Source organism: Harpegnathos saltator, unplaced genomic scaffold, assembly GCF_003227715.2.
Source record: "Harpegnathos saltator strain DR-91 unplaced genomic scaffold, Hsal_v8.6 scaffold255, whole genome shotgun sequence".
Taxonomy (NCBI): Eukaryota; Metazoa; Arthropoda; class Insecta; order Hymenoptera; family Formicidae; genus Harpegnathos; species Harpegnathos saltator.
Genome location: NW_020230045.1, coordinates 2251697 through 2273891, shown reverse-complemented (window position 1 = coordinate 2273891; position 22195 = coordinate 2251697). Strand labels below are relative to the sequence as shown.

General features: G+C 48.2%; 1 protein-coding gene across 10 annotated transcripts in view; it reads left to right on the top strand.

Moving 5' to 3' along the window:
* cher (filamin A protein cher) overlaps positions 1 to 20590 on the top strand; it is a 49618-nt gene extending 29028 nt beyond the window's left edge. For 5 of the 10 annotated variants that reach the window (XM_025299265.1, XM_025299264.1, XM_025299267.1 and 2 more), the window contains 9 exons: positions 188 to 326; positions 6282 to 6507; positions 12496 to 12636; positions 13188 to 13490; positions 13813 to 14868; positions 17693 to 17886; positions 18553 to 18994; positions 19354 to 19557; positions 19818 to 20590. In XM_025299265.1, coding sequence (XP_025155050.1) covers positions 188 to 326; positions 6282 to 6507; positions 12496 to 12636; positions 13188 to 13490; positions 13813 to 14868; positions 17693 to 17886; positions 18553 to 18994; positions 19354 to 19557; positions 19818 to 20002 — 2890 coding nt within the window. In that variant the 3' untranslated portion in view covers positions 20003 to 20590. The other 5 variants (XM_011137381.3, XM_011137380.3, XM_025299269.1 and 2 more) reach the window with 5 other exon arrangements.
* The last annotated feature ends 1605 nt before the right edge of the window (positions 20591 to 22195 follow it).

Genomic DNA, 22195 nt, shown 5'->3' with positions numbered 1-22195 from the left:
TCGACATCTCAATCTCGGTATTTAACAACGAAGCGCTCAAAGTATAACAGTTTTGCAGTTTGTGCGGCTTATTAAATCGAGCGGAGCGGCAGAGGCGTTTCGAGAATTTCCGCTCGGATATTTCGTGAATGAAACCCCGTGTTCTATATTTTAATCGTGAATAATACGTCTCGCTCGGTAATTTCAGCGAAGTCGTTGACATTGACATAGAAGACAACGGCGATGGCACGGTTAACATTTATTACACTGTCGCCGATGCGGGAGATTACACCCTCAGCATCAAGTTTGGCGGTCAACCGGTGCCCGATGGATTCTACACCTTCACGGTGAGTGAGTCGAAATGTGCTTCCAATGTTACATACGACGAGTGCGATGCTTCTTTGCACTGTACAGAAGCCCAAAGTTACTTTCCATCACCGCCAGAAATTATCCCTGGTACTTCCCTACCCTAAACCTTCATATCCAGCTCACAAAATTTCAGCGCTCCAGGCAAGAAGGACGGCTTTCGAAAGATATCTTGAAAGCACAATTTATGTTTTAATGAATAGTACAGTGAATTGTTTCGATAAAACTCTTTTGCACCTACGATTTGATCAAAGATACAGAATCTTCAGAGAGATCAAAGATACAGAAAGGTTGCGTTCGTACGCAGCAACGCGAGGAATCGGTGTTAATCGCCGTTTCCCATCCAAGTTATATTCGTCTTATGGGTGGCTCATATGACCCAAGAGAGTTCCTTGTATATTTATACCATTAAATATCTCGGCCGGGCCCATTTACAGAGAGATGCACAATAATTACACGAAACTAGACCGTGAAGCGCACGTTGATGAAAGTATCGTGTGTCGCTATCATTTGGCCCTAAAGTTCTCTCCTCATCCTGTCGAGACCAAATACGTTTTATATACTACATCATATCCTGTGTCACACATAATCTTACATATATGTAATTATAAATTTGTTAAAATTTATTACAAATTAATTTATTAAAATTTATTCAGATCATCTTATAGACAATAATCTACTATATGATTGTTCGATATTTCAAAATTATCTTTCTTCCGATGAGAAAAACAGTTTAGAACGAGTGGAAAAAAAGTCCACGACATATACTGGAAATCGGCCGTATTCTCCTTGCGATTTTTCATTTGAAGTTTTTTATTCGCGAAATTACTGTAATCTTCAGTCACTTGATCGTTCGTGACTTAAGAACTGAATCCGATTGACGAAACCGTCCGAGCGGAACCGTGCGAGACTTGATACATCCTCGCGGGACGGTCCACGGATACCTCGTGATCTCGCTTTGAAGAATCGCGGGACAAAAGATGGCGAGAACGTGTGACCGAGTGATACATGCGATCATCTTCCCGATGCCGATCCGGATGCTCGCCGTTCTCGTCAACGAGACCCGGGTGGGTGGGGCGCGAGGTGTATCTAACTATAGAGGCAACACGTAGTGCAGGATATTGTCGCGTAGCTTCCAGCGAAACAGTCCACTGCGAAGGCTCATCGTGACCGCACCCGTCCGACTCTCGTTATCGCACGAATCCTCGCCATCACGTGGACTCCGTCGCGCTGTAACACGATTTCCGTCCCAAGTAACACGAATATCTCTTTCTCTCTCTGTCTGTCTCTCTCTCTCTCTCTCTCTCTCTCTCTCTCTCTCTCTCTCTCTCTCTCTCTCATTTTCTAGCTCGCTAAATCTCTTTCTCCTTCTCTTTATCCCCCCACTCCAGATGCATGGACTTCTCTAGCTACGTGTGCACGAGGGTGTGTGTGTGTGTGTATGTGTGTGTGTGCGTGTGTGTGTGTGTGTGTGCGTGTGTGTGTGTATGTGTGCGTGCTTTTGTACATATGAGTGCACACGTGCGAGTGCCTCCGTCATCAAATAGTCCAAAGTGCTTCCTATCGCAAGTGCTACATCGTCGCGTGTCATAAGCTACTAAAAGTGGATACTAAAAACTATGAGGAATTTTTTATTAACTCACACGACGCCGCTGTGTTTGCGTGTTCGTGTGAGACTGCGGGCAACTCGTGGCCTCCGATTTTTTAATCGTCATTGGGAACTTCCCCTTTCTGCCTGAATATGAATCCTTCGTAATCTATGACTTACCAAGCTACTTGTCTTTTCTCTTAATGTTTCATACAAGACGCGAACGTGATTGTTTCATCAATAATGGCTTTTACGTCTTGTCAGTGAAACGAGAACAACTTTGGTCGGACATGGCTCCGTTCGGGCGCCAGTCGACTTTTTTCACTGTGACTATCAGTAGAAAGCGACCAACGTTGTTGGACATTCCGTTATATTCTTCATGCGGAAAGCCTCTTTTTAAACTTTCCCATTTACTTGTTTATCGTTTGAATGTTTTGATTCGTTTCGCAATTGGACCAGTCCGCGGTGCCGCAAAGGCGCGGCAAATTATAGAACGATAGGCTCCGGCAAGCCGGTGATATAAACGCTCGTATATTTGCGCGGTCGAGTCGTCGCGCGTCGTTTTGCGGCGCTTGCTTAATTAGTCCGTTAAACATCAATGCTTAAAGACAGTTATTGTTTCGAAAATTGTGTATGGTCTACTTCTCTGCTGGCACATTAAACTCCTGTTTGCGCTATTTTGGACTTCACGTGCCATTGCAAATCAACCATAGTTTGCCAAAACAAACTCAAAAATCACGCCGAAAGAGACCGAACTTATCTATTAATAATTATAATTTGTTATTACGTTTCCGGAACAATGTCTTATCAATATGTAACTTAATTAGCAGTTTTCCTTTCTTTTTATTCTACTATATCGGAGAAACGAGAAAGATAATTTGATAATTTGATGATACTTCAGAATGAACAGGAAAGCAGATATTATTTTCTAATTTTCAGATTTTGCATCTCAAAAAAGTTAGATATGAGAAGAGTGGAATATTTCAGAAAGGCAGCCAGAATATCTTTCTGCGGTCGAATAAACGTTCGCTGCATCGTGTAGAAAGGTGGATCGGTCATAATTTTTCGTGATAGCCGCGCATAAACAATAATCCCAAGGTGCTCGACGATCGCAGTCTATTGTCTACCGGACATTTATATCCTCCGTAAAAAAGCGGTGATCCTCAATTGTATTCTCGATGTTAACGCTATGATCCATTTTGAAATCCAATACGCGCGTCGTCGCCGTCCATCCTCCGCCGAGAGCTCCTAGACTATTTCGAGTGCGACTCAGGCTTTCCCAAATTTATAAGCAGGAACCGGAGTGGGTGGCCGAGGGAGACGAGGGAGTGAATTAATACCGTGAGTTAAATTAAACCCCGCGCCACGATTCACAACGGCGACTTTGTGCGACACATTCCTCTCGCCGGTCCGCGCGCCGGTGCTCCGCGTATTCTCCCATTTTTCCCCGCAAAATCAAAATTTCGAAAATTCCCTCTCTCCTCCGGAGAGTTCACTTCAGGCATTGCCCGCGATACTCTATTCGATATGAGCACAAATTCTCGATATCTCGATATCTCTCACTGAGGAGAAACTGGTCGACTTGGTCAGAAAGAAAAGAAAAATTGCTCATAAAGGAGATCATTGCTTATAAAGAAGATCTCGCGAATCGATTATCCGTGGTCCGTGGTATTGCAGCGTTATTATTATCAACGTGATTGTTATATGTGCGTTTACAAAATGATCCGAAAAGAACATGGCGGTATGCATCAGAGGGCTTTACGCAGTAGTCGCATAAATAATCGTTCACGCTTCATAGAGAATTAAGAGGATTGTGAGCTCCTAGCTGTAATGTCAGTTTAATATAGCTGAACTGGTCGTAAACAAAACGTATAACATTATATTTGGGTCTTATCCAAATTTACTATTTTTCTGGATCGCATACTTGAGTCCCCGATGCGTATTTGTCGCACACCTAAGATGTCGGTTTACGTACACAAGTTAAAAACAAAACTTTTCACTTTTATGTTATATATGTGTAATTACACATATACGTGTGAATTGTTTCAAGATTTCAAAGAAATAATTCAAAATTTCGTCTCCGATCGCTCGACGATATTTTCAATGGCGGGGCTGTTGCACTCGCAGACGATCGAATCAGGAGGCTTTCACATCAATGTCAATTGGCTTCTTCCACGTCTTCATCGCGTATTATGTTCTTAATCCTTTTCTGATGTCGACGAGTGGGGGCTGAGTATCTATTATGGTACATCAAATTCAGCATTGTGCCCGGAATTGCCGGTTGGATAGCAGCGAAGCGCGAGTTTCGTGTCGGCCACCGGCGTAGCTGGGCGTTACCTCGTGAATCGGTGAAGCCGAAGTGTGACAGCTGGTGTCAGGTATGCGAGAACACGCAACCAGTCAATCAAGCAACCCCTCGTAGTGAGACAAACGGTTTGCGGACCTCCTGGCAGGCTTAGAATATGGCGCTTGTGACGGTCGCGAACGTCCGCGGACTGAGTGAGTGACACGAGTGATCGCGATGGCTACCGATAGAATAAGAAAAGGCAACAGGTTTCAGCGGGCTAATTAGCAGGATAACGTCTCAATGTTTGACAGTCGTTTTTTTCCGCCTCTATAATATTATGTGCATCTCGCAGGATGATTCTCCAATGTACCTACCTACCTACCGTTTCTTCGTCTTTCTTTTCTTTTATTTGACATTTTTCTAAGCAAAATCTGAGGGGAAGGAAATAAAGGAAAAACATATGTTATAAATATCAATCCATCGATACTTGAGTTGATTAAAACAGTCGTAAATAACTGTCGGTGGATTAGGAGCGATTGGAGCGGAACAGTTTGACTATTCTTAGTTTGACCAATTTAATGCTTTATAAGATCGAAACTTAGGAACTACAATTTTGGCTTGGATAGAGACAAATTTTGCATTATGTAAAACGTTCAAACTTTCATATTTAATTTATACCGGGAAGAAGATTTCGTTGCAAATAAATTGACATTCTTCCCCGGTAACGAGGTAATGAAAATATAAGTTTTATGGTGATATCGCTTTGGTGTCATCGCGTCGCATTTTGCACCATGATAGCGACTATTTATGTAGCGCGTTCGGTACTCCTCCCGAAAGCTAATTTTGGTTTCAGCCGCAATATTGCGTCTCAACACGCTTCGCATAATATTTTACACGTTCTAATTGACAGCAGCGTTTTATGGGATTAATATATTTCGTTATATTGAGTGGGCTTCGCGCATTCTTTCAGCTCGGAATTATAAGATTTCGGATTATAAGATATGAAGAAAATCGACTTGCGCGACAGATATGGAAAAATATTCAGTAGTTTTTATATATATGACATTATTTTATAGAAAGAACAGCAATTTATTCAAGTTGATAAATTGCACAATTAAAATAATTTTATACAATATTTATTTAAATGATGAAAAAGTGTCCTTCTAATAGCACACGTTTACGATTAACGCATTAATTCGTGATAATAGAAATTCGCGATTTCTATAAGACACAACGAAGCTAATATTAGCAGTCGAGCGTTGCTTTGTTTTATAATTAAATCAAACAGGTGGACGGAAGGTTTTGTGGTAACATCGAACGATATGAATTCTTAAGTTTAATTTGGCTCACAACACAAAACGAGAACAGTCTTATCGCAATTGCGAATTGGAGTTTAACGTGAATCCATGTAGATAAATAGACGCAGGTTTCCCGTGACGAGGATTTTGCAATGATTCTGATGCGGTTACATAATAAATTCTTTACACACATTGGACTTTGGCTGGCGACCAGCGTCGAAATACGTAGATTCTATCGTAATGAGGTGTAACGTACGCTATCTCCGGGTTTCGAAAATTCCCGCTCTCCTCTTTTTCGCAAAGATGTCGTAAGAGTTTTATTAACGTTCCGCAGAAAAAAAAACTTTCTTTTCAATGCTTGGCTTCGCTCCAACACCGAAATATCTTATCGATCGCGAGATTTCGCGATCTTTTGTCGCCGAAGATACGCCCTCGTTACGTCCTGTAACCAGGACGTATTTTTATTAACACACGGCGGAGGCCTTTCAGGCTGCAACTCGATGAGAAAAATATGCTCGCGAGACGAGCATACGTAATCGTAGATATTAGAATTGCGCAGATAAATGCTATTTGTGTATATCTAGCACGTATTTTATTATCTGATATACATTTTTGATAACCCTCACACACACACACACACACACACACATCCCAGAGGAGACAGTTGTTCACTTGTACAGTGAGAACGTGACAGATCATTTTTGACGAAAACAGTATAATTATTCACTGCACGCTAATACGAAACATTTGTGTGGCGTTTCAGGCATCCGAGGAGTATCGGGAGCATAGCACGCACAAGACTCAACGAGCTCGTAAATCACGGCAGAGACAAAATCAGCACGTCGTCGAGCAGTGCAGCACCACTCTACAGGAGAGCTCCACCGTCACCACCAAGCGCAGTAGTCAGCAGGAGCTTTCGAAAAAGAACTTCAATCTCATCCGATTGAATTCCATCCCGTTACCTCTCGCTGGAGGCGGCACAGTTACTTGTGAGTATCGCCTTTTCAATTTGTAACTGCAAAAAATAAAAAAAAAATTTTTTTTCTCCATTGCAAATTTTCCAAACGTTCTGTAAAAATATATATACTCTCTTTCTCTCTCTCTCCCTCTCTCTCTCTTTGGGATTACATAGTTAAAAAAAAATTTGTTTGGAAGCTTTTTATGAAAACAATTAAGGTTTTCTTGAAGGATAATGAATATTTTCGGGGCATCCGGTAGATTGCATGTGAGTATATAGTGGTATAGAATTATTTAATTATATTCCGATTATATTCCGATGCTCTGATGTGAAAATGTAAGTATCGAGTGCATCTGTAGGATTGATTTAGTACTGACCATGATTGAACACTGAAAATTAAAATAACGGTACTGCAATATCGGTCGAATTAAACTACACTTATACGCCGAAGAAGACCAAATATCATTAACCTGATTCATGAAACGGAAGTTCTGTTTCGCAATTCCAATCTTGGTGCGTAACGAGAATAGCAACGAGCCGTATGACTTATTACTGCCTCATACTACTGCGACGAAGACCATGCATGGCAGCTATTTAAGGACGCGACGATGATAAAATTAGAAATTATTTTTCGAAATTAAGCCGAGCAAGCTATCGATCGACAACGAACGAAATTCGCCGGATTGTCTGATTTATTATTAGTTCGCGCTACTGCAAAGAACGTGCAGTTCTATGTCAGACTGTTATAGATCGTATTTCACGCACTGCAGTTAGACAAACTTAACAATTTAAAAAAAAATTTTTAAGCAAAATTTTTAAACAAAATGAGTTATATCTGATATATTTAATATTTAATATTTGATTCAATATATATTTTCTTTTTTCGATTTTTCTTTCTTTTCAATTTTTTAATTTTTCTCATCTATAAATTTTAATATATTTTTTTATCAGATTACATGAATTAATGATTTGAGAAATATCGCAAAAACCTTGACGATTTAAATGTTTGTCTTTCCCATTTGATTGTTTGCTCGATAATATATATAACGAGAAACGGGGTCTTATTTTCTGACGGGATAAAAATATTAAAACGTGACTTAAAGAAAGAATGTCTTCAAAACAGATATTTTTTTTTTTACGTAACGAATTCGTCGAGCAGCTGACTCTTTAGAATGTTTGACATATATCGTTGTGAATGTATAATTGTTTGACACACGGAGCGACAAACTCGCTTCTCGTCAGGATGTTCGACGAACTTTAAGTCGACACATTACGTATTACAGATATTTCCGTACATCAGATGATTATTGATTCATTTTCTATTATTAGTTTAACGACAATAATACCGACCATGCATCGTCTGGAACGAGCCAGCTCACTGCGCAGTGATAAATTTCCAATTTTACCGCGCAACGCTGAACTTGATTGCTCTCGAGATTTTACGACGCGGATTCTTCCGCCTCGCGTGAAGCGGACTCGGGCTCGTTTCGTGCGCTCTTAAATTTCCGCGCGGATAAAACGCGCCCTCTTTCCGCGATTGAGATGTAAATTATCTTTAAACGTCCGCGTAACAGACGTTGTGTCGGGGGATGCGTCGTCATTAATCAAATGCGCGCGTGCACACCGCAGTCGCGCTTCGCTCAACTAGTACTCGCGTGTTTATTCGATGACTTGACAGTTCGCTCGCCAAATTGATCGATGACCGACAATACGTTATCCCGGCACCGAGCCGGGATCGAGTTGGCGCGTTAAATATTTAATTGCATAATTTCGTCGAATACGTCAGAAACGCAGCACGCCATAGCGTAGAATAGAACGTTACAATGGAGCTAATGTTCGGCCGATTTATGCCTGTCAATCATTAGTCAAGAATCTACCATTTCTTGGATCATAATATCTTTTTTCGGTGATGGTAATCGAAGTCGCACCCTGAAGCAAAAATCATCGGGCTCCAAATTTCAACTGATCGCTGGTATCGGACGCTGACAGATTAATAAAATACCTAACAAACAAATATTATATTTTCTTATTAGAGAAGGGGGAACGGGGAGGGATACACGGTCGGAGCAAGAAAATAGAGCCCCCTACTGCTTTCGCGAAACGCGCGACGTTGCGAAATGATGCGATATTAGCTGCCGACACGTTCTAGCAAGTAAAGAGACAACGAATAATGCGATTCAATTATGCGTAATGCGTCACGCTTGATCAACGTGCTCAGGAGACGAGAAATGACGGACACGGCGAACTCGCCTTCGCGCTTTATTATCTACCACCTTGCCAAAAATATGGCGAGCTGGACAGGCCGTTGGAAGGCGAGTATGCGTGTAGGAGAAGCACGCGGCACACTCTGTCCGCGATATTAATATTAGGTGATTAAGTAGCTCCGGATGCGTGTACTTGCGGCCGTTCCAAAGTTGTGCCTTGAGACCCCAAGGATGCCGGCGATTCGGCAAGGGATTGATCCCTTCCACCACCTCTCAGAGGTCTCTGCATGCCTCTCTCTCTCTCTCTCTCTCTCTCCCTCCCTCCCTCTCTCTTCTTTTCTCTCTCTCTCTCTCTCTCTCTCTCTCTCTTTCCCTCTGTCTCTCTGTCTCTCTATCTTCCTCCTCCGGTCCAATCTCTTCTCGTTCGCGCTCGCGCGAAAATCCAATCCTGGAACGATTTTCCGGCCGACGAACTCGCGCGATTCGTCGTCGGATGGTAGCTACGCGTTTACACTCTGCCAAGAGATCGATATCTTGGAGCTGGAGGCGCCCGCTCAGTACCGTTTGGCGGTTCGGAAGTGGAAGAAAGCAAGAGTCGAGCGTGCGCCCGAGTTTGTTGCTTTTCTTCATCGGTTTCTCCATTCTCCGTTCGCGGGGGACGACATCGTTCTCTCGCGGCCGTCAGACTGTTACCGTCCGCGGCGGAGAACGCCGAGGATAAAGATCTCTCACCCTCACGCGGGCGAGGTCTCTTCGAACGAGGTCGTCGCTTCTGACAGACTACGCGGTGCCTGTCGGTGACTATTAACTCGCCCCGATACGCGCGCGAATAACATAGTAACGTCGCGTCGTTAGATTCTCTCAACGCGCATCACGCGCCTAATTCCGTAATTATTCAAACCCGCCAGACAGCTGTTCGTCTCTTCGTTGTGGTGGCTGCAACGTGTGTTGAGCTGTGGTTGAGCCGCGACGCGACATTTCCTTCAGCGACCAGGCCGCCCAGACTCGCTACTCGCCAAAATCTCCTCGTTCGGTCCTGAGGTCCGCCGCGCCGTCGTTGATCGCGCGATCAAACGGTTTTACGTAATGTCCCCCATAAGATCCTTCTCTCTCTCTCTCTCTCTCTCTCTCTCTCTCTCTCTCTCTCTCTCTCGTGAAATTCTCTTCCCGTGCGGCTGTGTGAGACCAGCCGTTCGGAGCTCGTCAGCGCGAGAAAGTCTCTCCAGATCTCGCGGGGCAACACTGGAAGAAACGCTTGCACACACCGTCGACCCGGACCGTTCTCCGAGCGGTCTCGCTATGCGCGGGGAAGGCTCCGCTTTCAAAAATAAGACGTTTCCCTCGAAACCAGAATAGAAGCGAATAATGCCGATCTCCGTTCAGTCTCTCCTCCGTCTCGCGGAAGTATCGCATTCCTAAGACGGCCTCGAGCCATCTCCTTCGGCAATCGAAGGCGATACGTCGTGCGGCCGGCAATAACGTCATCGCGTGCGCGCCTAATGATGATGGTCGCGTCGTCGTTCCCGATTTACTCCGATCGAGCGGACCCGTCCAGCGCCGACCTGTCGCGCAATAACCGCGCACATCTGTCCATCCATGTCCTCGTTCACTTGACGCACTCCGTGCTCTCATCTCTCGCACGTCGCGCGATGTATACTTTATATATATATAATACTCTTCTACACAACGATACCTGCGCCATAAATCTCACCGCACCAGGTGCGGGCGTCGCGACGCCGACCATCCGCTTCCTCCCACCAGCCGCGGAATCCTCGGATTAGCGCGTGCGTGAACCTCTACAGGTTCCGTTCGTCGGGGTGTGTACGTGACAGAGAGTGTCGATGTGAAGCGTGCACATGTGTATAGGTTATCCCGTCGCGGCAGATGGAGAAAGAGAGAGGGGCATTTCGCTTCTGTGAGGAGAGAGAGAAAAAGAGAGAGAGAGAGAGAGAGAGAGAGAGAGAGAGAGAGAGAGAGAGAGAGAGAGAGAGACGGGGATTCTTGATAGACGAGGTAGACTGGCGTCGGTCACACGGCGCGGCTTCTTCTGGTAGCTCTGCTGGAAAAAAGATCACCCAGCCAGATCGTCCGGCCACCTCCTCGTCCTCGCCGCCGACCGACTTTGGTGCTCGCGCGGTCGTCAGTCGCGCCGGAGATGCGCCCTCGTGAGGTCGACTGACAGGCGCCATCAGGCTGGAGACCTCGGCAACGGGAAACTGGACTGGAGAACATCGGGAGGAAACGTTGCTTATACGTTGTGCGGTCGATCGCTCGCTCGCTTTGTGGTTCGTTGGTGCCTCTCCTCAGGTCGCCGCCCCGCGCAACCCCGTCGACCAAGTGTCGACTTCTTTTCTTTTTTTTTTAGCTCGTACGTCCCGGGAAGATTTATCGCCGTCGATCTATTCGGGGCCGCTCGCTCCTGGAGTATCTCCTTCTGGCACGTGACGCCGTGCTCGTAGTCGGGTATCTTCACTTGCGTTTTATCTTGCCCCCGCGAGATCTATATGATTTTTCTCCTCCTTTTCGTTGATTTCGTCGGAGTCGTCCGCGCGCGAAATTAGGACGGAATTTATACGCGAGGTAAATTAAAATCGTCCGAGCAGAGAGATCACCGACAGTTCACCCGGCAGACATCGCGCGCGAATTTCATGTATGTTCGGATACATCCGCGAGAAGCACATCTATCCTTTTTTCGTTTCGCACGACCCGCGTGACGATCAGAGTGAGTCCTTGACGAAACTCAGGGGGACCTGGCGAACGAGTCGCGATCGTTCTCGTCAAGTACGCCGACGGCGACGATAATTCGCTCGATCCCGAAGTGTTCTCGCTGGAGATGATTCAGTTGATGAAAGGGACGGAGGAAGAGACCACATGGCAGGAGGTATCGACCTTCTACAGAGCTTGGCTGAAGAGCGTGTCCTGCAGCGAATTCGACCACGCCGCACGCGGGCCGATCTGTTACGCTAGAGTCGCTCAAGAGAAAAAGGAAGTGCCTGGACCCGGACTTGACTTCGCGCCTCTCATCTTCCAGAGCCTCTTTTATATCCACACCAGACAAGGTTCCGCTTAGCGAAAGATCTTCAGTACATCGTCCACTAATCCCGAGCTAATGACAGACATTTCGAGTGTCCCGCTGAGTACACTGAGTAGTTTAACGCCAACGCGAACCATCGAGTTATCGAGAGCGGAATTAGTCCACAATCATTTCTCGGCTCGTGATTCGATCGAATTATACGACTACTCGTTAGGCGCTTTTGAAAGAATTAAATTTCGCATCGAAAGACGCGCACTCCATCTTCTGGCACTTTGCGGATCGTATGATTTTTTTGCAACACGTGTTCGATGCTCGTCCCCTCGGGCCGAAGAAGAGGGTTTGTTCCGCACGTTGAATCGAACTTGAACACTTTTATTCTTCCGAGATCCCTCTTGCGAAATTTATAATGAATAGACATTAGGCTGCGTACGTACAGTAATGGCCGATAAGAAGCGCGGACACCGATACCGATCAGCAGCTCAATGTGATGCTTGCGAAAGCACGATAGCGTGCGCGCAGGAAGTGGTATTATATTTACAGGAAGGCGAGGAGAATTATTAATAGATAGGCGAAAGTGTGTCTTACTTTGTGTCTCCTCTCAGATATGAAGCGAGCGCAACGAACATAACTTGTTGAAATTTTATTCGGTTGCGAAAGCTGCAATTTCGCACAGCGCGGTGCCAAGCAATCGCGGTGCACTCACGCGGAGAAGTATGTAGCGTAAGTGACCTTGCATTGTGCCCGAGCAAACATCACCGACGCCCCGTGCGTGTGCTTTCAGCCGAAGTGAAGATGCCGAGCGGAAACGTGGACAAGCCGGTCATCGAGGACAATCACGACGGCACGGTATCCATCAAGTACGAGCCGCGGGAGGAGGGGCTGCACGAGATTTATGTGAAATTCAACGGCGAACACGTACAGGGTAAGTTAATCCATTCATCCCGCGAATTAACGGCGATTACGCAATCGCGCGGCGCAATCGATCACACGCACGCGGATCACACGCGGCGTGTCCAAGAATACACCGCGCGAAGTTGCAACGCGCGCGTCGAACACACAGACTCCCTGCGCGACTCGTCGAACACAAGCGAGCTGTGTGAAAATTCACTCTCCGTGTAATGAAGGCCGCGAAAGCGCCGCGCGGTGCGCGCTAATAATAAATCGCCGTCCGGAAAATTAATTCCGCGAGACGCCATGAGACTCGTTAATTCTCCACTTACCTTCGCGTGTCGATATATTTGTCGCGCGCTGGAATTTATTTCACACGAGCGACTCACGAATGATCACAGACGCGGACCCTTCGAGATAACATGTAATTTCGTCTTGATTCTTATATACGTGCTGTATTTTTTATTCTTCATTTTTACACACACACACACCTCTCTCTCTCTCTCTCTCTCTCTCTCTCTCTCTCTCTTCCTTTCTCTCTCGACAAATTGTACGCTCGATATTTATACGCAATTCCATGTACAGGTTCTCCCTTCAAGTTCCACGTCGACTCCTTGGCGAGTGGATATGTAACGGCGTACGGACCAGGTCTGATCTACGGTGTCTGCGGCGAGCCTGGAAACTTCACCATCTCGACGAAGGGCGCCGGTGCGGGCGGCCTCTCGTTGGCTGTCGAGGGGCCCAGCAAGGCTGAGATCTGCTGCCACGACAACAAGGATGGCACGGTTTCCGTGTCTTACCTGCCCACCGCGCCCGGCGAGTACAAGATCACCGTTAAGTTCGGCGACAAGCACATCAAGGGCAGCCCTTACGTCGCCAAAATCACCGGTACGCGTGGGAATTCTCTCGCCTTCCGACATTCTCCCAGCATATGTTTTCTATTCCTTCCCTTTTTTTATTATACTACACTTTTTAAGCATTATATGTTACGTTTATTTATTACTATGTTATTTTTTACATTTTTTTTAAAGAGAATTACACGTCATATTTATTTGCATGTGTTTCTTCTCTTTTTTTACGCATTAATTATTTAATTTCCCAGCAAGAGGAAATTAAAGTAATAAAAAATTAAAAGATCAAGCAATGCGAGGCAAGGAAAGTGACGTTAAGCGAACCGCGTAGAAGAGATCTCATTAAACGGTGCTTCCAGGCGAAGGCCGCAAGAGGAACCAAATCTCCGTGGGATCCTCGAGCGAGGTGCAGCTGCCGGGCAAGGTATCCGACGCTGACCTCAAGTCCCTGAACGCGTCGATCACAGCACCCAGCGGTCTGGAGGAACCATGCTTCCTGAAGAAGATGCCGAGCGGCAACATGTGCGTGTCGTTCACACCGCGCGAAGCGGGCGAGCACACCGTGGGGGTGAAGAGGATGGGCAAGCACATACCGAACTCGCCCTTCAAGATCGACGTGAAGGACCGCGAAGTCGGCGACGCGAAGAAGGTCAAGGTCTCCGGGCCCGGTCTGCAGGAGGGCAAAACCCATGTGGAGAACAACTTCTCCATCGACACGAAGAACGCCGGCTTCGGCGGTCTCTCCCTGTCCATGGAAGGGCCGAGCAAGGCCGAGATACAGTGCAAGGACAACGAAGATGGCACCCTCAACATTTCATACAAGCCTACTGAGCCCGGCTACTACATCATGAACCTGAAATTCGCGGACCACCACGTCGAAGGCTCACCGTTCACCGTCAAGGTCAGCGGAGAGGGCAGCAACCGGCAAAGGGAGAAGATCCAAAGGCAGCGGGAGGCGGTGCCAATCACCGAGGTCGGTAGCCAATGCAAGCTGACCTTCAAGATGCCCGGCATCACGTCCTTCGACCTGGCCGCCACCGTCACCTCGCCCGGCGGCGTCACCGAGGACGCTGAGATCAAGGAAGCCGAGGACGGCATCTACGCGGTGGCCTTCGTGCCGAAAGAGCTCGGCGTGCACACCGTGTCGGTGCGTTACAAGTCCATGCACATCCCCGGCTCGCCCTTCCAGTTCACCGTGGGCCCGCTGAGGGACGGCGGTGCTCACAGAGTCCACGCGGGCGGACCTGGCCTGGAGAGAGGTGAGCAGGGTGAGCCGTGCGAGTTCAACATCTGGACCAGGGAGGCGGGCGCCGGCACCCTCGCCGTCTCCGTCGAGGGACCCAGCAAGGCGCAGATAGACTTCAAGGATCGCAAGGACGGCAGCTGCTACGTCAGCTACGTCGTCAACGAGCCTGGTAAGCCGCCGGAGCGTGCGGGCTCTCCTTCGCGTCTCCATTAATAACGCGCATCCTTCGCGATTAACACGAGTCAGCGTTAGCCAGCGGCTCCTTCTCGATCTTGGCTCCAACCGAGAGCGCGCGGCAGTCGCTCCTGCGAACTAGTTATCTGCGCACTTGCCAAGCGGCTTGTCTGCCGCGACTTATAGTGCTGAGGGAATTTCGGATTTATATCGGGCGAGATCACTTCGACTGTCGCTTCGAATGTTGAAATTACGAGCGAACAGTCGATTGACGCCATCAGAACATAGACGTAGGACGTAGGCGAGCCTCGGACACGGGCACGTGTGAAATAATCGGGAAGGCTGCGTGGTGATCCAGTAGACGTACGCTCCTGCGAAAAATGCGGGCAACGTCGCGGCAGCTAATTCGCGGCTGCAACCTTCGCCGGCGCGAATCAGGCCAGCGGAGGCCTGTCACGGCGAGGTGTTCATAAAATGCTGCCGCGAGACGACGCTGACAGAATGGACGCTCGCCAACGCCGATATCGCCACTGCCGCTTAAACGCTTAAAACGGCCGTCGCGATTGTCATGAAAGCGCGGCTCGCGCTTTGAGACAGCAATATGCCGGCCGCCGCGCGTATTTACACGGGCTCGCGGGCGTAATCCACTTTGTCGCGTGACGTCCCGCGATTTACGATTCCGCACTTTGTATCGCGGTGGATTATTCTCGCCGCAAGCGCGCGCGCGCGCGCGCACGCATAATCGATCGCGCGCGCCGTCGCGCGTGAGTGAGTCACAAACGCTCGTCCAAAATTATCCGTGCCGATTCTGCGGCTCGCGCCGATGATACTCCCGCGGCCGCTAAATCATCCGCGATGCGGTCGCCCGTTGGATATTTCATCGTGCTCGGTCTAAATCATAATACCGAGACAAAACACGACGTCGCTTTATTCTTCACGATCTCGTATCCGCGATAATCGTCAGAAAAAAACGCACGAGAGCCACCGCGTCGTTTAAAACGAGACGGGACGAACTTTCCACAAAATACGCTTGTGAAGACGAAGATACTTTTCTGCAGGCTTGTCTCTTTTCATATTTAGTTTACGACCTCGGAGTCCAACCTTTTCTACCTCCTCATGTATCGAATGTCTCGTCTCTAGGTCAAGTAGTCGAAATCTATATATTGGTTTGAGGTGAGAAGAATTAATTATCGCGATGATTGAACTTTCCTCGAGTTGCTGCGAAAGCGCAATTCAAGAGGGAGGAGACGTGAGAAGTATCTTCGTTCAGCGAGCCGATAATCGTCACGACGAAATCAACGCAGCCGACGCTTCGGACGCTCCGACGCTTATCCCGCCGCTGCGCTTGATTTTTGCCAAATTCTCCATACTTTCGCCACTGAAACAACTCCCGTCGGTGAAGGGATACCCTGTACTTACACGCGGTTGAATTTACGTGCACGTCGCACGTAGTGCCGCGGGCGTAGATCAACGGAGGTCGTCCACGACAAGTGTTAATGAATCCCCGGTTCTGGTGGCTGCTTCATCGTCTCCCGTCCCCTTTCCTCTTCGCCTTCCCCTTCCCTTTCCGCTCTCTTCACCTCTTCTCTCTCTCTCTCTCTCTCTCTCTCTCTCTCTCTCTCTCTCTCTCTCTCTCTCTCTCTCCTCTCTCTCTCTCTCTCTCACTCTCACTCTCGGTCCGGATCCCGAAATATCACCGTCTATATTTGTTAAGGTGGATCCATATTTTGGCTCCGGTTGGCCACTCGCGGCTGGACGCGGATTAGCGCGATGGTTATATTTGGGCCCGTGGGAGCCGGCTGTAACGACAGGGTGGGGCGACCGGAGGGGCCACGGGGGCGCGAAACGGAAACATGAAGACGCGGGGAACGAGGGGGAGGGAAGGGGAGAAAGCTCGCGGACGAATCGAGATCAGGATCGACCCGAGGAAAAGTAGTGGTACGCGACCAACCTTCGGCTGCAGCTGCGATCGCTCGTCTCCTCCTCTATTTTTCTCTCTCTCTCTCTTTCTCTCTCTTTCTCTCTCTCTCTCTCTCTCTCTCTTCCTCCCTTTTATTTCTTTTTCTCTCTCTCTCTCTATCTCTCTCTTCTTTCCACGCTTTGTCCGTCCCCCTCCGGGATTGAACCCTTCCAGTCATCCTCCCCGTTTACCATCTCCTTCTCGCTCCGTCTCTCTTCCTCTCGCTTTGCCCGCCAAGCTCCTTACTCCCTCAGCGTTGGGGATTCACTTCCGGAAGAGAAACCCGTGACGTAGTTCGGGGTCGATGGCAACTTTCACAGCCACCACGCAGATCGTCCTGACCGGAAACGAGCGGCAGGAGTCTCAGGAAGACGATGGTTAGTTAGTTCGGTAATCCGTTGAGCGGACGTGCTCGAAAGGTTTCCCCTCGCTCGCGGAAGCAGAGAGAAGCGTGGCCCGCCCTAAACCGCGCACCGCGATCTACTTAACCACCGTGTTTCGCTTGAAAGCTGTTGACGTTGAGGACATTGCCCATTCACATGGACATCGACATTGCGAGGCGCGACATCCTATGTATACTAATTTTTTTCATTCTTCATTCTTTTCAGTTTTTTTTCTTCATTATCACGCTGCGTCCATTTATTTCGACGAAAATCTGCACTTTTAATCGCAGACTTCAATTGATGATAAAATTGATAAAAATTGCACACATATGCAGTAACAAATTACCGATAAACTTCAGCCTTACGAGCTATCGCCCCCGTCAGTCGGTCCCGAATGCTCTCGTAAACGTTTGACGCTTCCCGGCCGCTCTCCCAGCCGTTCTCGCGACTAATCGCGACGTGCGGTTTGTTTTCAGGCGAATACAGAGTGGGAATCAAGTTCAACGATCAGCACATTCCTGACTCGCCGCACAAGGTTTACATCTCGCCGGCGATGGGCGACGCGCACAAGCTCGAGGTCGCGCAATTCCCCGACAGCGGAGTGCAGCCCGACAAGCCGTACACCTTCTTGGTGCGCAAAAACGGCGCCAAGGGTGAACTGGACGCGAAGGTAATGCGCGCTCGTTTCCACTTCGCAACAAGTGACTCGAGAGTGGCCGTAATGTCGGCGTAATTTGTAATAAATCTCCTTGCGAAAGAGAGGCGCGGCAGGGGGAGGGGAAGAGGGGAGGAGCGCCGTAAATAACCCGCGCTTGTGAAACGACGCTGCCACATCAGACCGCGTAGGTGGGACCGCGCGGACATATTTTTACTGTGCGCCATGTGTACACAGTCGGGATGAGTCACGTGGAGGGTCTCAAGGCGAAGGAGCAGCGTCTGCCATCGTCGGAGCGCGCGCGCTCGATGAGCGGGCGTGCTCCCTTTGATGCGGCAACCCGCTCTCGGAACCGTCGCGGTGTCTTCCTTTCTTCAGTTTGATCCTTCGCGGTCTGCCACTTTCGTTCTAGGCCGCCACGGCGGGCTGTCAAGTACACCAACATTCGAACAAAGTGGCGGCACGCCACGACGCTTCTTCGATTCTCACGGAGCCGACGGACGGTTGGCCTCCAAGTTGATGGCAGCCGGAGTCGCGTGCTTGTGATAAAATCCCGCGAAGAGGAATGTTCCGTCTCTGACTGTTTCCCTTTTCTTCCTCGAATCGACGTGTTTCTCGGCGAGAGAACTCGAGACCGACCCGACTCGAGTAACCAGGTCCACCGATCTACCACGCTTTCAGATCGTGTCGCCGAGCGGCATCGAGGACGACTGCTTCATCCAGAGCATCGACGCGGACACGTACTCGGTGAGGTTCATGCCGAGGGAGAATGGTATCCACCAGATACATATCAAGTTCAACGGCGTGCACATATCCGGCAGTCCCTATCGCATCAAGGTCGGTAAGGTAGACGCTGACCCAGCGGCGTTGCACGCCTACGGCAACGGTCTGAAGGAGATCAAGACCGGCCAGAAGACCGACTTCATCATCGACACCTGTAACGCCGGCTGCGGCGCGCTGGGCGTCACCGTCGACGGGCCCAGCAAGGTCGCCATGGACTGCACAGAAGTCGAGGAGGGTTACAAGGTCAGGTACACGCCCTTGGTGCCGGGCGATTACTACATCAGCATCAAGTACAACGGCTATCACATCGTGGGCTCGCCGTACAAGGTTCCTTGCACAGGTGCGCGTTCCTATCACGTTCAAAGAGTTCAAAGAGATGTTTCGTTCTACGAGAGGATGTGAAGATCGAGAACACTGAGATTGACGGGGAAAGCTGCATCGTTGTTACCGCGAAGCGTCTTCATTATTATTGTCCATTCTCGTCAACATTATATCACACACTGTCGTGTGTTTCCTCTCGGTCTAAGGACTCGGGTCTGTGACGTCATTATTCCCAGCGTTTCGCAGTGATGAGGCATTTAAATGTTTAATAACATAGTCACAGATTTTTACGTGAGCCGTAAACGTTTGCTCGTATATTTTTCAAACGAACTTTCGTGTTGGGACTTGAGAGTGATACCAACACCGTCCCTCTTGCAGGCACGGACTTGGCTGAGAGGGGTGCGCAGGAGACAAGCTCGATCGTCGTGGAGACCGTGCAGAAGATATCGAAAGCCAAGCAGACCGGCCCGGTCTTGCCGTTATTCAAGTCCGACGCGAGCAAGGTGACGAGCAAAGGCATGGGCCTGAAGAAGGCTTACCTGGGGAAGCAAAATCAATTCACCGTGAACGCGGGAGACGCCGGTACGTTCAGCCAGCGCAGTCATGTTTGTTATAATTTTTGTAACACTCATTACCATCCAGTCGTGTATTTTTCATTACTTTAGTTTGTCTCTTTCGAGCGAGCGATTTCCTCAACCTGCCCTGAAATTTTCCCTCCGTTTCCCCGCCTATTTATTATCCTATTAGCCTATTGATCGTCAAATCATCATGTCGTTCAGTTGACCGGCGCGCAAAAAGTCGCGCACGGTTGGGACCCGACTGAGACGCCTTGACGATTGCAGGTAACAACATCCTCTACGTCGGCGTGTACGGACCCAAGGGTCCCTGCGAGGAGGTCTACGTGAAGCACACAGGTCGCAACAATTACAACGTGAGCTACCTGGCGCGCGACCGAGGCGAGTACATCGTGATCGTCAAATGGGGCGACGACCACATCCCCGGCTCGCCCTACAAGGTCGAAGTCTAAGCCCGGGCGCGCCCTGGCTTGGTGGCACCACCGCGTTCGCAGCCGCGGTGACAACGCGAGGAATGCGGAGACGGCTGTGCCGTGTTTCGATGCAAATTGGATCGCTTCACCGCTTCGAGACGAGTCCCGACGTCAGCGGAAACAAATCCGGAGTAGAGCCTGAGAAGCGATCTGGTCTGCATCGAAACGACGCGTCGCTCGATTCGATTGATTGATTAGCAGTTGCATCCGGGAGACAGTTCTATTGACACTGACGACGAAAAAAAGAAAAGAAACAAAAAGATTCGCGATATGTATGTAACTTCTTGCCGACGTAGTTAATTCGCTCACCCACACCTCTCATGGTCCCCCCCAGGACTCGATCTTGACATCTTTTAGGATTGACGATTTTTTTGTTCTTGAACCCGATACTGTAGTGCCGCGCGAGAATAGAAGTGACGAGGAGTTTGAAGGGCGGTCGAAGGGAAAAAGAGTGACACACACGTAGGTCAATTACACGTTCGTTCGAAAACACCAATTGTGCCTTTGATTCGACGTAAGTACATTCTACATACAGAGTCCACAACACCACCATATCACACGCACGAACACACTCAACGCACGACGCAACGTGCGAAAACACATACGAAACACACGCAAGCAAAGACGCGATCATGTCACCCCCACACAAGTCTCAGATCCTGAATATATTACATTATATATTATCGGTTATTAAGTATAGATTAAATATATTGCAATTGATTATTATAATGATAATATAGAAGTTAAATAAATAATATATTTATTAATACGGACCCCCATTGTTTCACCATCCTCCCGTTCGGAATCAAGGAAGACCGTGATCGAGATTATTGTTCACTCAAAATGGCAATTTAACGCAAATCCGAATTAGTTGTGTTTCAGCTCGCGCTGCTTATCGCCTCGCGCAGGTTGACCTTGATCGCCTTGTTCGGTCTTGTTAGATTTTCAGAGTACTTTGTAACGAGAGAGCGCTCGTACGAGACGGCGTGCGTTATATAAGATACCGATAATTCGCTCCTTTCTCTTTCGTTAATATCACACGGTTCCCTCGTGTTCTTTAACGCATTTAACGCCAACCGCTTTGCACTCTTTTCTTCAGTCTTATCGAACGAGATCGCGTGTCGAGATAGCCGTGAGCGAAATTAATTTCATCAGACAAGCGATCGCCGTTCCGACTCGATCGCGTCATGTTTCTCGCGAATAAGAATTTATCTCGCGCACTTGCGGAACAGCGGCGGCCTTGTTTGCAAGCGCGTTGAAAGCGCCTGCAAACCGTCAGTGCCATTTCGGGGATTAATGCTCCGACGGCACGTTCGCTCGAACGTCGCCGGCTCCCGCCGAACGCATTTGCATACAACGGGAAGTGCACCGCGGTTGTACCTGTCGTCGTCGTCGTCGTCGTCGTCGTCGTCCGTATCGCACCTGTAGACTATGAATAACGCTACAGCTGCACGACGCATTTACAATGACATCAATTAATTCGTCAGCGTGAATTCACTTTTGTCGCTGATATCTCTCTATCGGTAAGTAATCGCGCATATCCCTTCTCTCGTGCACAAATGGCATTGCTCGCCCGTATCTGCGATGTGTAACACCGCGATGATACAAGATGCGCAAGGTGATGATTGCGCGCCGCCGTTTTTAAGGCAATTGATCGCGGCGAGGCATGTAATCGCTTCTCTGAGGAAAAATGGCGCCTCGCGTTTAACAAATCGCTGCCGAGTAAACTCGAAACGGGAACGAAAACGTTATGGCAGGGGGAAAGAGCTAACTGAGGGACGTGATACATGCGCGGGTATTAAAATGTCTATAAATGTCTATAATTAGTTTTGCAAAAATAGGGAAAGTAACTGGTTGCCACATTTATTAGTTAAAACTATGATTTTCTTATGTACATTGATTAAAACTGAGGCAATTTGAAAGGACGTCACCAGTCCTCAAGTCCTTAAGGGATTCTGAATTTTCTGAAGAGAAATTATTCTTATTTATATAACAGCATTCACACAGCGCATAAAATTTGCCTTCCAAGTCAGCTAAATAAATAAATATAATTAACTGATAAACTGAAAAAGAAAGAGAGAAAAAATGAAGTATCCTGTCTAAACGAGGCTCATGACTTTTTATTAGAGCTCTTGGTTTCAAGTATCAAGTTCTCTTAATATTGATAATAAA